This window comes from Bipolaris zeicola, assembly GCF_000523435.1.
Source record: "Bipolaris zeicola 26-R-13 unplaced genomic scaffold scaffold_140, whole genome shotgun sequence".
Lineage (NCBI taxonomy): Eukaryota > Fungi > Ascomycota > Dothideomycetes > Pleosporales > Pleosporaceae > Bipolaris > Bipolaris zeicola.
In genome coordinates this window covers 1,082-14,157 of record NW_006912189.1, presented here as the reverse complement: position 1 = coordinate 14,157, position 13,076 = coordinate 1,082, and the positions used below count along the sequence as shown (strand labels likewise).

The window sequence follows — 13,076 nt, the reverse complement described above, 5'->3', positions numbered from 1 at the left end:
TTCTCAGTGCATGGGACGGGCCGCCTGGTGTGAGGCTGCTTATGTTGCAGTACGTACCTTGGACTAATTTCTCACGTCGATATCACTTACAGCCACTAGTCCATGGCTCGCAACAAACAAGAGTAAGTAGGTTCCTGAACGAGCCCTGAACTCTTTACCCGCAGTATATGTCCGAACACTCCGCCGTTCTTGCTAAAAGCCGTACTATTGAAAAAAATCATGATTCTCGCGTGCTAGGACTTTGAGTTTTCTCAAGGAAATTCTTGGCCTCCACTATCTTGTACACAGGCTTATCAGGAAGGTGGCCCAAAGAATCGGGGGCAGTATTGGAAAAAGCATCTATTGAATGCTTGGGTCGAATCAAGTTGCGTAGGTGCTCGCATCAGTCACTACACCATTACTTGTACCTGCATCCTATCCTGTACAGTTAGGTACTCCCGTTCTTTAGGAAAGTAGGTCGAGTAGGGAGGCTTGAAGCGGGTCCATGCCCACCCCAGGTTATGCAGCTGACTATACTATGCAGCAATACAACGGCGAAGCTGAACCGACATAAGCGCTGCGTACGATTACGTGCTTGGCATTGGCGGACGTTGGACAGCCAGGGAAGGTCCTTCGACCCAAAAGTGTGGATCGCCGCAGGGTCTTAGATATGAGTAGATCACGGGAGATCCTACGCCGGCCACTAAAACATGAGTGCCAGGGACTAGCACACCAGTGTACCGCTCACAAGCCCTTTGCCCGGTGTTCACTGACCGCATGTTGAAATTCCAAAGTTTCGGAACCATCCATCACAAAGCACGGGGGAGCAGCGCAAATCTTCTTCTTCCCCATGGATCCGTCACGAGGTTGTTGTACATGGTAGAAAAGCTGTATCAGTCTGCTTGCTTCTCCAGTGCGTGAGATGCGGGGTGGTTAGCCACGGATACCAGTTCGATGCGCAACTCCGGCTTGAACATGGGTAGCTTATTGCCACGCCGGTAGGCTACCGTGTAGGCGACGTTACTTGCATGGCGCCAACTGACTTGAATTACACCCTACTGCAGTTGTGTGCTCCATCGATATGCATACTGCTGTATGTTAAGAGAGCTTGAATCAGGAAATCGCCGTTGTGTAAGAGTTCAAAGATATGACTTTACACGCCCTGGCCGGGGGGCAAAGATCAGAAAGTAGGGTTGTTGGCGTGTCAAGTTGACGTCGGATGGTAGTGCAGTGACGGGTCCAAATGCCGAAAAGTTACCCAAGCCGGACACAGAACACGTGCACGCCGTCCCTACTACCAAGACTTCGGCGCCGACAATCTTCCGCAACTCGCCGTCATGGCCATCTCTTCTACACCTACTCATCTCCCCATCTCTATACCCTTTGCCTTATTCAGCCTTACCAGCGACAAATACAGGCTACAGGTCTCTCTGGTCGTCGGAGTATTTTACGCAAGAGGCAGGAGGGGCTTGGCAAAAGTGAACAGTCCCCGGAGGCGTCGTGATCGACACCATGAACTGACACCATCTCGCCCAATACTCGCGCATGTCTGGGCAATGGGCGAGGCTTGAAGCACCATGACTCCGACGCACTCTTCCGAAATGCTTCTTCTAGCTCCACGATGAATGTTCCTTTCAAGGTGCACCCCTGCGATGCAACACAATGGACCCAGCCTGCACACAAGGCGCGTGTGCGGAATGCCAAATATGCGCGCCATCTTGATCATCACCTTTTACCTCGATACAGCCATCGTCTGCCGTATCTTGCCTTGTTGGTGGCACTCGCCCTCAATCCGCTGCCGCCTTATCTGCCATGTCACTAAAGGTCGGGCTGGGTATATCGGCATGCATCGTGCTAGTTCCCAAAGAAGGAGGTGGTTTCTGCACTTGTGTGCTTTTAAGCTTAATGCTAAGCGGGTCTTGGATGGTCAGCGGACAAAGACGATATGGCTGCACACGACACCAATCGAATCCCGCACCACAACAAGTGGCCCAGAAATTCGAAGAGAGTGTGCCATCGTTCTCAACATCTTGCCCGACGCTTCTGTCATTCGTTCGCCGCCTATCATTGGAGCGGTCATGTGAAGGTCTTTACCCCTGTGGGTAGGGTAGGGCTCCACCGATTATGTGCTCACACATGATGCTTCTCTGCTCATCAAGCTCTTCTAGAGCCCTATTGCTCTTGGAACTGTTACTAGGTGTCACGCTATTTCAAATCATCGGCTGCTCTTTGCGTCGAACACTGTCTAGATACCTTCACATAGGCATTCGAATTTCTACCCTCATGCCAACATAGTGGCTGATCAACCCGTACCGTATGATCTTGTTTCAAGGATGAAAGGAATACAACTATAAACGGAATATTCCATCGCGACATGTGCAGCTCTGCCAAACAACCTTACCAAATTTTGTGGATCCCGAGCTAGCAGACAAAGTCGCAGTTCACTACCTCGAGAATCCCTGGTGACAATCCTGCACGGAGCATGTTCATTTGACAGCCGCCTTGCCACTAGGCTACTCATCGCTTCGCTCCGTTATCTGGATTTCGGCAAGGGCTGTTGCGGGTGTAGATCGATTCATCCCACGGGCCTTCTAGGTTGGATCTCTACGCGCACTTATTCACATCCCTAAACAAGTAAGCAATATTAATATAATATGCATCATGCCAAGACCCGACGTCTGACCTTCTACTAGCAGCCTTTCCTCCTTCTCCTAGACGCCCCGCCCACTCTGTCACTGGTACAGCGGGTGCTTGGAAGCGCGTAGTGCCGGAATCACATGCTGTATCACCTCCCAAACTAGGCATCAAAAGTCTACATACGCCATTTTGTGCCGCTTTGGCGACTGGCAACTCTACGCGCCATGGTGTAGGTACGCCGGCTCTGTACGCGATTGTCACATCGGTGATTGCTAGTCCTGATTGGAAGGTGGGCTTGCCTCCTGTCATGTCATTGCAATTAGAGGCTACTGAGTGTGTGTATATAAGAGGGACAGAATGCCTTGTTGAAACATCAGGCAACGAGCACAACAGCATCCAGCCCATCAACAGCAGCACTCATCAACCTTCGCTATATCAGCATCGTTCTTCGATCGTTCTTCAACATGAAGCTCTCACTTCTCCTCGCTCTTCTGCCAGTGGCTCTTGCCCTTCCTGCGCCAGTCATCGTTCCCCGTGCTGGTACTCCCATCCCAGGAAGGTACATTGTCAAGCTCAAGAACCAGAACCTTGAGAACCTCATCAACACTGCCTTGAAGCTTCTCAAGAAGGACCCCACCCACGTCTACAAGTTCGGTGGTTTCGGTGGTTTCTCCGCTGATATTACTGATGACATTGTTGAGCTGCTCCGCAACCTCCCCGGTGTAAGCAATTGATTTCCAACACTACGAGTCTAAGCACTAACAAAGTACACACAGGTCGACTACATCGAGCAGGATGCCGTTGTCCAAGCCAACCTTGGTGTCGAGGTTGAGCTCGAGAAGAAGGCTTACACTACCCAGTCCTCTGCTCCTTGGGGTCTCGCCCGTATCTCCAGCCAGAGCCGTGGCACCACCTCATACACCTACGACACCAGCGGTGGTGAGGGCACCTGCTCTTACGTCATCGACACTGGTATCCAGGTCGACCACCCAGAGTTCGAGGGCCGTGCCACTTGGCTCGCCAACTTCGCTGACAGCTCGAACACTGACGGCAACGGTAATATACACTTATCCTCGAAAGATGACAAGTAGACTAACGGTTTCTAGGCCACGGCACCCACTGTGCTGGTACCATCGGTTCCAAGACCTACGGAGTAGCCAAGAAGACTAAGCTGTACGCTGTCAAGGTCCTCGATGCCAGCGGCTCGGTATGTAAAGACATTGCCTCTTGTTGAGATATGCTGCTAACTATATCAAGGGTACCAACTCCGGTGTTATTGCCGGTATCAACTTCGTTGCCACCGATGCTAAGACCCGTAGCTGCCCCAACGGTGCCGTTGCCAACATGTCTCTTGGTGGCAGCCGCTCCACCGCTGTCAACTCTGCTGCTGCCAATGCTGTTTCTGCTGGCGTCTTCTTTGCCGTTGCTGCTGGTAACTCTGCCGCAAATGCTGCCAACTTCTCTCCCGCATCTGAGCCCACTGTCTACACCGTCGGTGCCACCGACAGCTCCGACCGCCTGGCTACCTTCTCCAACTTCGGCGCATCTGTCGACATCCTTGCCCCTGGTGTCTCTATCCTTTCCACCTGGATTGGCGGCCGTACTGTAAGTTATATCCAAGAAGGATATTCATCAATTTGTTTTTCATACGGCTAACACTTCAACAGAACACCATCTCTGGTACCTCCATGGCTTCTCCCCACGTTGCTGGTCTCGCTGCCTACATCCTGACTCTTGAGGGCAAGAAGACCCCTGCCGCTCTCTCTTCCCGCCTCACTGCTCTCTCCCTCAAGAGCAAGGTCACCGGTCTTCCCTCCGGCACCGTCAACAACCTTGCCTTCAACGGCAACCCCTCCGCTACCTAAGCATGTTGCAAGCTGGTTCTAAGCAGGTCGAGATGATGAGATGCCCTCTCTCTCTCCCTCTCTCCTTTGTGCTCTTTTTCCATTACAACTGTATATATGATGATTGGGTTTCGCATAGGCTTTTGGGCTTGTTGCGCCGATGGTATTGGAAGAGATGGCATGATTGAGATTTAATAAACGATGTTGAGCAAATTCTTCTTGATACGTCTAGTGACCTTGAATCTTCTTTTCTCGAAAATACTCAATTTAGGTTGCATAAATCGTACTATACTAACATCGAGTTTGAAACCCCATCTCCCCAAGCATCCCCTTCAGAAAACGCACCCATCCGATCCCCGCACCCACTCTACCACCTCATACATCGCAAGGAAATAATTATACAGTAAACATCCCTACCCTTTTCTCTCTCCTCGGAAAACCGCACATCCTTTCCCCAATCGCACCTCGCTAATCTACCACTACTCCCCTCCCCCGGGTAAAATACCAAGGCTAATCTATCACTCTGCGCAATGCACGAGCCAGTGCTTGTAACCCCGGGTATAAGCCTCGCCTCGCCTCGCGCGGCTATGTGTTTTTTATTTCCACTCATGTACGCGAAGTTTGGCGGGTAGAACAGGACGCACGGTTTGTTGTAAACTAGTTGAGTTGAGGGAGAATGCGGGAGGGAGAGTGCGTGTGGATGTTTTCTGTGGTGATGTGGAGCTGGAGGGGGTAAAGGTGCTGGTGGTGTCTTTGCAAGAAGGAAGGTGGGCCGGGCTGTTGTGCTGTTCCCGTGGATGGGGAGGGGATTCCCTGGGCCATGGGGGTGGTGAGGCTGGGAAGGTGGTACGAGGCGGTTGTGTCTGAGAATAGAGGCGCAGAAAGCTTTGGTGTTGGGGTGAGGCGCGATCAGGGATGTTTTTGGGCGACGGTGGGGGTGGGTGGTCGGCTGCTGTTGGGTATGTTGCACAGCGTGAGGTTTCAGGGTGGGACTGATGGGATTGACGGGGCTTTTGGGACAAAGAACCTGTGGTTGGATCTGGAATGGTTTATTAAGGTGGGTCTTCACGATCGGGCAGTGGATGTTCTGGATCATTCTTTGTTCCTTCCATGATACGTATATTAAGAGGCGTTGACACAGTAGTTGTGTATTGGGTCAGGTGGCTTTACTATGCCGCAGCCACAGGTAGGTTGTGCCGCAGCTGCACGTGTCCGTTGAACTACCAAATCGATATCGTTTGTTTGTGGTGATATTTTTGCCCCCTTTTAGTGCACTGTATACACCTCATAGGTCAAAAGATACGGTTTTTACTGCTCTATCTAAAGCTTCAAACTACTTGAATGATAATAAGCCTTATTGTAACCCAAAAAGGATTAGGAGCACATGGCGCTACTATGAAGTCTTATTCCAACAACCCGACTGTCACCACATGCCACGCCGTTCTTGTCCGCCCTGAAAGAAACACTACAGCAGATACAGCATGAGACATTGGTCCAAGTAAGGTTGCACTGCATATGTACAATCCTATCACCTATTGACTCTCACGGACTGCGTGTTTAAATGCCACAGGAGCTGCCCCCCTTTAGTAAATAATGGCCGGTACAGCATGTATATTTATCAGTAGCGCTGCCTTCCAAGTAGATAAACCAGAGCTTACAATATTGGTCAATTCCTTACTTTGTTATAACTCAACATACTATCATTCACTTCAAGATCTTTCTGCGATAATGTACTTCCTTCTGCTATCCTTGCTTGCTTCACTTGCAACAGCTACACCCTTAGTCAAAGCACGCCGTAGCAATGCCATCGCCAACAAATGGATTATCAAACTCAAGGATAACGTCGCTACTATGGCTGTCGATGGCGTGAAAGCAGCCCTTTCCACCGAGCCCGACTACCAGTATTCGATGCCTGGCTTCCGAGGGTTTGCAGGAACTCTGTCCGACGAGGAGGTAGCGTTGCTACAAGCTTCTGATCAAGTAAGGCACTAGTAACAACCTTTTGAAGTTTCTGTGCTGATTTGTATAGATCGAGTATATTCAGCAAGACGCTCAAGTTTACACGACGGCACTTGTCAAGCAGCTGAATGCTACTTGGGGAATATCTCGTATTTCGCATACGAAGCCAAGCGAAGCCACTTATCTCTACGATTCCAGTGTTGGAGAAGGAACTTGTGCGTATGTTTTTATCTGCCAATAGCTGTTCTGTGGGTATTATTGACAAAGCGTAAAGTTATGTGATTGATACAGGCGTCGACATTACGCATCCCGAGTTCCAAGGACGTAAGTAATGGCACTCGAATACAAGGCTCGTACACTGACTCAATAACAGGCGCCTTCTTTCTGGCAGATCTCACTCATGAAGGTAATTTTATAGACGGTTATGGTCATGGAACGCACGTCGCCGGGACGATTGGATCTGCCACTTGGGGTGTAGCGAAGAAAACTGCCATCTTTGCTGTGCGAGTACTCGACTCCAATGGCTCGGGTACGAACGCTGATGTGATTGCGGGAATGGAGTTCATCTTGCGAGATGCAAGAGAGCGCAGGGGAACGGATCAGTGTCGCAATGGCTTTGTTGTCAACATCAGCTTGGGAAGTGAAAAGCTTCCAGCCTTGAATGATGCTGTAAGTGGTTCTTGTCAAGTTATTGTTTTTCCGAATGCTGATTAAGATACAAGGCCGCAGCTATGGTTGCTGAGGATATCTTTCTAGGAGTTGCAGCAGGTAACGACGGCGTTCCGGCTGATGATTTCTCTCCAGGGTCCGAGCCTTCGGTCTGCACTGTAGGAGCAACGGCGCCGAACGATACACTTACCTCATGGTCCAATCATGGTCCTCGGATCGATATTCTGGCTCCCGGCCTAGACATCACTAGCACTCTTCCCAACGGTGTGGTTGACTCGTTTTCTGGTACAAGTATGGCAGCTCCGCATGTTGTTGGACTTGCAGCGTATTTGCTCGGACTCGGGTCACCATCAAAGGATCTATGCGGTACAATCGCTGCCTTGGCGATTAAGAATGCGATCGATCAAGATACGCTTCCAAAAGGGACACCGAACCTGCTGGCGTTCAATGGCGCCGATGCCAGCCAGAAGCGTATGAAGCATCTATAGATTTATTTGAGAGAAGTGAAGAAGTACGGTATTGTTCGGAATTCGTCATAGTGATCTGGGATATACCTTGTGTATGAATGCAGGTGTCAATATCATGGCCATAGATATCGCTCAGATGCGCATGCCTGTCTGATCGATAATTCTCGAAGATGCTAGAGTCACAGCCACAATGCTATATTGCCGATGGAAGCTTGACCATAAACAATGACACAATATAAGTAATCAGTTTGCAGACCATTATGTGAGACCCGTTTTTGCCGGTCCGTCTCACCTCAGGCCCTGTCAGCGACAAACGGCCTATGGCAGTCCAGCAATAAATTCTCCGAACTCCATGGCTATGCCAACACTTGTGCATGCAAACGGTAACTTTGAGACCCGAGCCTTGTAAGGGTGATGTCGCCCAAGCGATTATCGCCGATCGGAGCTTCCCTAACCCTGCTGGCATAGCGCGATCGACCAACCACCGACAATCAGACGAGGGAATTGCGGGGTAGGGGTATGCAATAACAGGCTAGTCCAGCCTGCACACGCGACTTTTCTCCAGGACCCAAGCATCCCAGCTTGATTGCCTCTCATACTTGATCCCACTATCTGTTAATCATTACAGGCGCTTAGTAGCTCTCCCTCAATCACACGGCACTCGTCACCGCGGAACCACAAGTCATGGCGTCATACTTTGATCTCCCGCCACAGAAAGTGGCAGCACCAGCGTGTATAGAGCAGATACCTCAAGAACAACGGAATCAGCTGGGCCGCACTAGCAGCCTGATGTCCCCAGCCGTCGCTCAGATCCTTGAAGGACTAGGAGATGACCACTCGAGTAGCAGCGACGAAGACTCGGACCTATCAGACGATCAAGAGAAGGAACATCCCCAATCGCAATCTAAGAAGGATATCAGCGCCCAGAAGATACAACAAAAGAAGCAAAAGTTCAACTCGGCTCAAGCACCTCGGCCGTCCTCTCTCTCCCCGAACAGAAGCAGAAGTCGCTCCAGGTCAGCAACCAGAAAGGTTTCCAATATGCCGTCATCTGCAGATACCAACGGAGCCAGTTCCGATAAACCTAAAAATAAACAACCACACATGGCCCGCTTCCATTCTCTCCGAAGTATTCTTTTCCAGCAGAAGATCGAAGACCGTTTGAGGACGGCTACGCAAGAAGATTGCAACAAGGAGGTCAGTGCTGCAGAGACGTGGCAAAATCAACACAAAGAGCGCCAAATGCATCATCCAACAACGCCCGAAAAACATGCGCAAGCGAAGAGCGGAATTGGAAGTAGGCTTAAGATGACACTGCGGAGGATGACAACCAGGGATGCAGGGGGAATGGAGAAGATCAAGGAGGATGGAGCACCGGTTGAATTCAAAGATCGTCCATCGACTCTTTCCTCGGAAAATGAAGAGAAAGAACCGGAATCAAAGAAAGCGAACGAGAATGATGACGCCAGCATCAAGGAGACTGATGTTGACGACCTTGTTCGATGGGTTAGCCGGCGCGGTTCGGCTGGTGAGGGTGAGGTGCAGAAAAATGACATTATAGAGGGTGCCAAGGACGAAAGTGCCCAGGACAGCCTTGGTCGTTCCGATATTGAAGATCTCATTCACCATGCAAGAAGGAAATCGTCCACCAAAGGTGTCCAGGAAGCCAGCGATGAACAACTAGGATATAGCGACGCGCCCACGGAGCCAGATACCGACCTTTCGTCAGACGAGGAAGAGAATGCGGACGACCTTGTACGCTGGATATCGCGTCGTGATAGATCCAAAGCCGGTCCAGTAAGGCGAAATCTGCAACGAGAAGAGTTGGATTCCGACGTAGAAGAACACTACGACTCGGACGTCCCAGAACTAGGCCGATGGTACAAACGCCACGATGCCACCAGTGGAGAATCGGGAGCCACCACCCCAATCAAAGACGCGTTTGAACAACAGCAGATAGAAGAAGAAGAAGAAAACCGCGGCCGACCTCGAAGCCGCGAATTACCTGAGCCACCTACTAAAGAAAAAACCCACCTTTCATCCTCAGACGTCGACGAGCTCGTCCGCTGGGTAAGCAGCAAAAGCCTAAACCTAAAACGCCACGACACTCCTCTTTCTCAGGCGCAAACCCAGGCCGGGACTCCAGACAGCACGCAGGAAGAAAAGAAACAGGCCGTAGGTATGACTCTGGACCAAGGAAGCTTATCCCACCGCGACGTCCAAGATTTGATCGAGCATGCGCGCAAAACAAGCACACCAGCAGATGACACCAGTCCAGACTCTTCCAGCATCGAACGAGGCGACCTAAAGAACATGCAGCGTGAGAATAGTCTGCCAGCTCGTGACCCACAGCTCGAGTTAGCGGGGAAAAGAGAGGATATCAGAAACAAGGAAAAGGAAGAACAGCTCGGTATGAGTTTGCAAGATGGTAGTTTGAGCCATGGCGATATCGAGGATTTGCTCGCACATGTCAGGAGCAAGTAGTGAGTAAGTGAGAATTCAAGTGGGGAAGTTGAAGCTTTTTGGGGGTGCGGGAGCCCCCGGACGCCAAGTGGGGTCATCGTTCAGGGATAGTAGCGGGTTTGGGAAGGTGACGGACTAGGACTCTACTGGATAGTGTATATTTGTGTAAAGAGGAGGAAAGGAGTTTTTTTTTTGTGAACTTTTTTCGATTGAAAGCGTGTGCTTTTTTTGGTGTTTTGAGCGATTTGGGGATAGATATGTAGGTTGGTAATGTGTAGTGTAGTGTAGTTCCCAAGAAGTGCTTAACATAGTCCAGTGGCATTTTACGTTGGTGTTCAGATTACGACATAGAACGAGTAGTAAAAACATGGCTACTCATACACTGATCTAATGAAGCCCGAAAAAAAAGAAACTTGAATGTTGCAGCATAGCTTTTTCGCGATGCCAACACATCTACTCCATAAACACCCGGAAAAGGAAAAGAAAGGGCCCTACCGCAGGCTCTAGACCGCAAAAAAACGAAAGTAGCACTCTCAATCCAGCGTGACCGCATCAACCCCTTCAAACTGCAACCGCCTAAACATACTCCTGATAGTCCCACAATTCTTATCCCGCTCCTCATCCCTCGGCCTCATCTCCGTCCTCATCTTGCCAAGCATATTAGTGCCATCCCCGCGATGCCCGCCCTCCTTGATATTCGTAAAGAACATGCGTCGACCGGTCTGATCCAGCGGCTCCCACTTGGCAATGCTGACATCCTTGCGGGGAATAACCTGGTGCTCGCGGTTCGGATCGAGGAACTTGACGAATGAGATGAAGTAGTCTGAGATTTCGTTTTGACGGCGGACCATGACTTGGCCGACAGTGCCGGCGTGTTTGGTACCGAAGCCGTTTTCAATGTCAACACCCCACATGACGTCCCATTGGTATTGGTAGGTGGGGACGTCGGACGGGTTGAAGCGCGAGATGGCGTTGGAGGCGAGGTAGGTCGGGCAGATATAGCGAATGTCACCTTGGGCTTTGGCGACGGCATCCCACCATTTGCCGCTGTCGGGCCAGTGGCGGTCGTTGGGGTAGGTGTTCTTTAGTGTCTCAAGGTCTTCGTCTGTGAGCAGGGGGTAGTGGTCCTTGAGGTATGATTTGAATTCTCCTTCATTGTCGGTCGCTTTCTTGACCTGGTCGGAGCCTTCGTTGGAGGTGAAGCCGATAATCGTAGGGACTTTGGCATATTTGTTCGACAGTATTGCGGCAGGGGCGGGCTGGGTGAACATGCCGCCTTCGGGCTCGGTCGTCGGGGCCCACATCCAGCGGGGTGGAGTATTCCGGCCGGGGAAGGACATGGGGTAGTTTTCGTAGTATAGGTCGCCAGTCTCGGCATTGCGAACGCAAGCGATATCTGTACAGTTCAGCCCATCTGCAACTTCATTCCAAAACTTCTCAGCCTGGTCGGGTGTGAAGAAGGTTGGGCTTGCGGGCGACTGTGCGATGGCTCCGTGGAAGAGTCGCTTGCGGCCGGTGCCAGGAACATTGTAGTAGTTGTCGCCTTCGTTCGCAGTCAAGTGGAGCATGACTGATGCGCCGCCCGCACTGGTGCCCATTATGACTACGTGGTCAGGGTTACCGCCAAAGTAACGAATGTACTTTTGTACCCATTCCAACGCTGCCCTCTGGTCGCGCAATCCGTTATTGTAATCGCCATCCTGCGCGATCTCTTTTCCGGAAAGAAAACCGTAAATGCCGTTGCGGTAGTACATGGTGACTACAACGATACCCTTGTCCAGCTTGCCGTCCACGCCTTTTTCACGACGAGCCTTCTCTACCATTTCGCCTCCATTACTGCGTCCGGGAAGATGGAAACCACCACCGGGAATGTTGACTAAAACAGGGAGATCATCACCGGGCTCAGCATCGATTGGCGTGAAGACATTGAGACTCAGGCAATCTTCCGTAGACCGTGTCTTGATACCCAGGACGTCGGGACCTGAAATGTCCTTTCTGTTCCTCTCCGCTGGATTGATCTTCTGTATTCTAGGGCACATGCCCAGCGACCCATCCCAGACCAAGGGCTTCTCTGCGCGACCAATGCCATATGTTCTGTTCACGGGCTGTGGTCCACGGAAACGGTTCTTGCCTCCAGCATCTGCAGCATAGGGGATATTCCAGTAGGAACGGACCTTGTCTGTAGTGTTGGGCTTAATGGCCAGGTAGTCTAGTTCGACAATGTATGGATCTTCGGTGTTCTTCAACGGCGCAGAGAAGGGAGGGGCTGTAGGCCTCGATGATAACGGCGGTATCCATTCAGAGCTGGGTCGCAGATCGGGCGAGTAGAGGAAAGCGAACGTGAAGGCGAGAACGATGGCAGCGGCGAGACCAAGGATAACGCGCCGGTCGAAGATGAGGCTCGAGTTGAGAGGACGTACTGCCATGATAGGCAAACGTGCGCGGGGGTACAAAAGAGTGTAAAGGGTACTGAAGGGTGGTGTGAAGAAGAAAGAAATCAACTCAAGACTGTCAAATTCACGTCTGCAGCTGCACCCGGGGCAGCAAATTCAGGGACGCAGACGGGTGGAAGTTCCTCGCCGCTGTCACAGGCTTGCTAGACATTCTTGTTTCTGGATGCCTGGTTCTTGGCCAGCCAGAGCGACGGAAGCGGCTAAGGGGGCGGCAATCGGCACCATGTCCTTGGCGCTGACGCGTATCGCATTTGGGCGAATCCCATGGCGATCGACACCTCAACGTCTGGCGCCTTGTTCAGGGAGAGGGACGGGGCGGACAGTTGATGGGTGGGTTGCGTTGGTAACCTATGCACATGATCAAGATATCGGTAGTAAACTGTATCTGGCTGGCGATTTGATCATGTGGAGGCATTTTTGCATGGCGAGCCAAATACTTAATTGAGTCCCGAATAAAATAATCACCTTTGATGAAGAACCCATGGAACCAAGTACATCGTTTCCGAGATGAAGCATTGCTCATTACATAATGGTGTTGCGTCTCCAGACAAGACAGACAAAAGCAACCTAGCTTGCATGGCACATGGATTCTGGCCAGTCGGTAT

At 51.1% G+C, this 13,076-nt stretch overlaps 6 protein-coding genes across 6 annotated transcripts; 5 read left to right on the top strand and 1 right to left on the bottom strand.

Annotated features, from left to right (window-relative positions):
• Nucleotides 1-1,604: 1,604 nt before the first annotated feature.
• On the top strand, nucleotides 1,605-2,274 carry COCCADRAFT_38793 (uncharacterized protein; the record flags this gene model as incomplete). Its single annotated transcript, XM_007716445.1, has 2 exons — nucleotides 1,605-1,905; nucleotides 2,243-2,274. 2 exons carry the CDS (start codon nucleotides 1,605-1,607, stop codon nucleotides 2,272-2,274), a joined length of 333 nt encoding a protein of 110 aa, XP_007714635.1.
• An 806-nt stretch (nucleotides 2,275-3,080) lies between these two features.
• COCCADRAFT_38792 (uncharacterized protein) lies at nucleotides 3,081-4,481 on the top strand (the record flags this gene model as incomplete). Its single annotated transcript, XM_007716444.1, has 5 exons — nucleotides 3,081-3,338; nucleotides 3,393-3,672; nucleotides 3,723-3,823; nucleotides 3,874-4,221; nucleotides 4,284-4,481. The coding sequence occupies 5 exons, from the start codon at nucleotides 3,081-3,083 to the stop codon at nucleotides 4,479-4,481; spliced, it is 1,185 nt and encodes a 394-aa protein (XP_007714634.1).
• Nucleotides 4,482-5,235: 754 nt separating this feature from the next.
• COCCADRAFT_102261 (uncharacterized protein) lies at nucleotides 5,236-5,574 on the top strand (the record flags this gene model as incomplete). The annotated part of the gene is made up of 1 exon (XM_007716443.1): nucleotides 5,236-5,574. A coding segment is annotated over one exon (339 nt), but the record flags the coding sequence as incomplete, so codon positions are not given.
• A 614-nt stretch (nucleotides 5,575-6,188) lies between these two features.
• On the top strand, nucleotides 6,189-7,576 carry COCCADRAFT_38791 (uncharacterized protein; the record flags this gene model as incomplete). Its single annotated transcript, XM_007716442.1, has 5 exons — nucleotides 6,189-6,440; nucleotides 6,490-6,638; nucleotides 6,694-6,743; nucleotides 6,793-7,088; nucleotides 7,142-7,576. The coding sequence occupies 5 exons, from the start codon at nucleotides 6,189-6,191 to the stop codon at nucleotides 7,574-7,576; spliced, it is 1,182 nt and encodes a 393-aa protein (XP_007714632.1).
• Nucleotides 7,577-8,239: 663 nt separating this feature from the next.
• COCCADRAFT_38790 (uncharacterized protein) lies at nucleotides 8,240-10,039 on the top strand (the record flags this gene model as incomplete). Its single annotated transcript, XM_007716441.1, has 1 exon — nucleotides 8,240-10,039. One exon carries the CDS (start codon nucleotides 8,240-8,242, stop codon nucleotides 10,037-10,039), a length of 1,800 nt encoding a protein of 599 aa, XP_007714631.1.
• A 512-nt stretch (nucleotides 10,040-10,551) lies between these two features.
• COCCADRAFT_102298 (uncharacterized protein) lies at nucleotides 10,552-12,444 on the bottom strand (the record flags this gene model as incomplete). Its single annotated transcript, XM_007716440.1, has 1 exon — nucleotides 10,552-12,444. One exon carries the CDS (start codon nucleotides 12,442-12,444, stop codon nucleotides 10,552-10,554), a length of 1,893 nt encoding a protein of 630 aa, XP_007714630.1.
• Nucleotides 12,445-13,076: the final 632 nt, after the last annotated feature.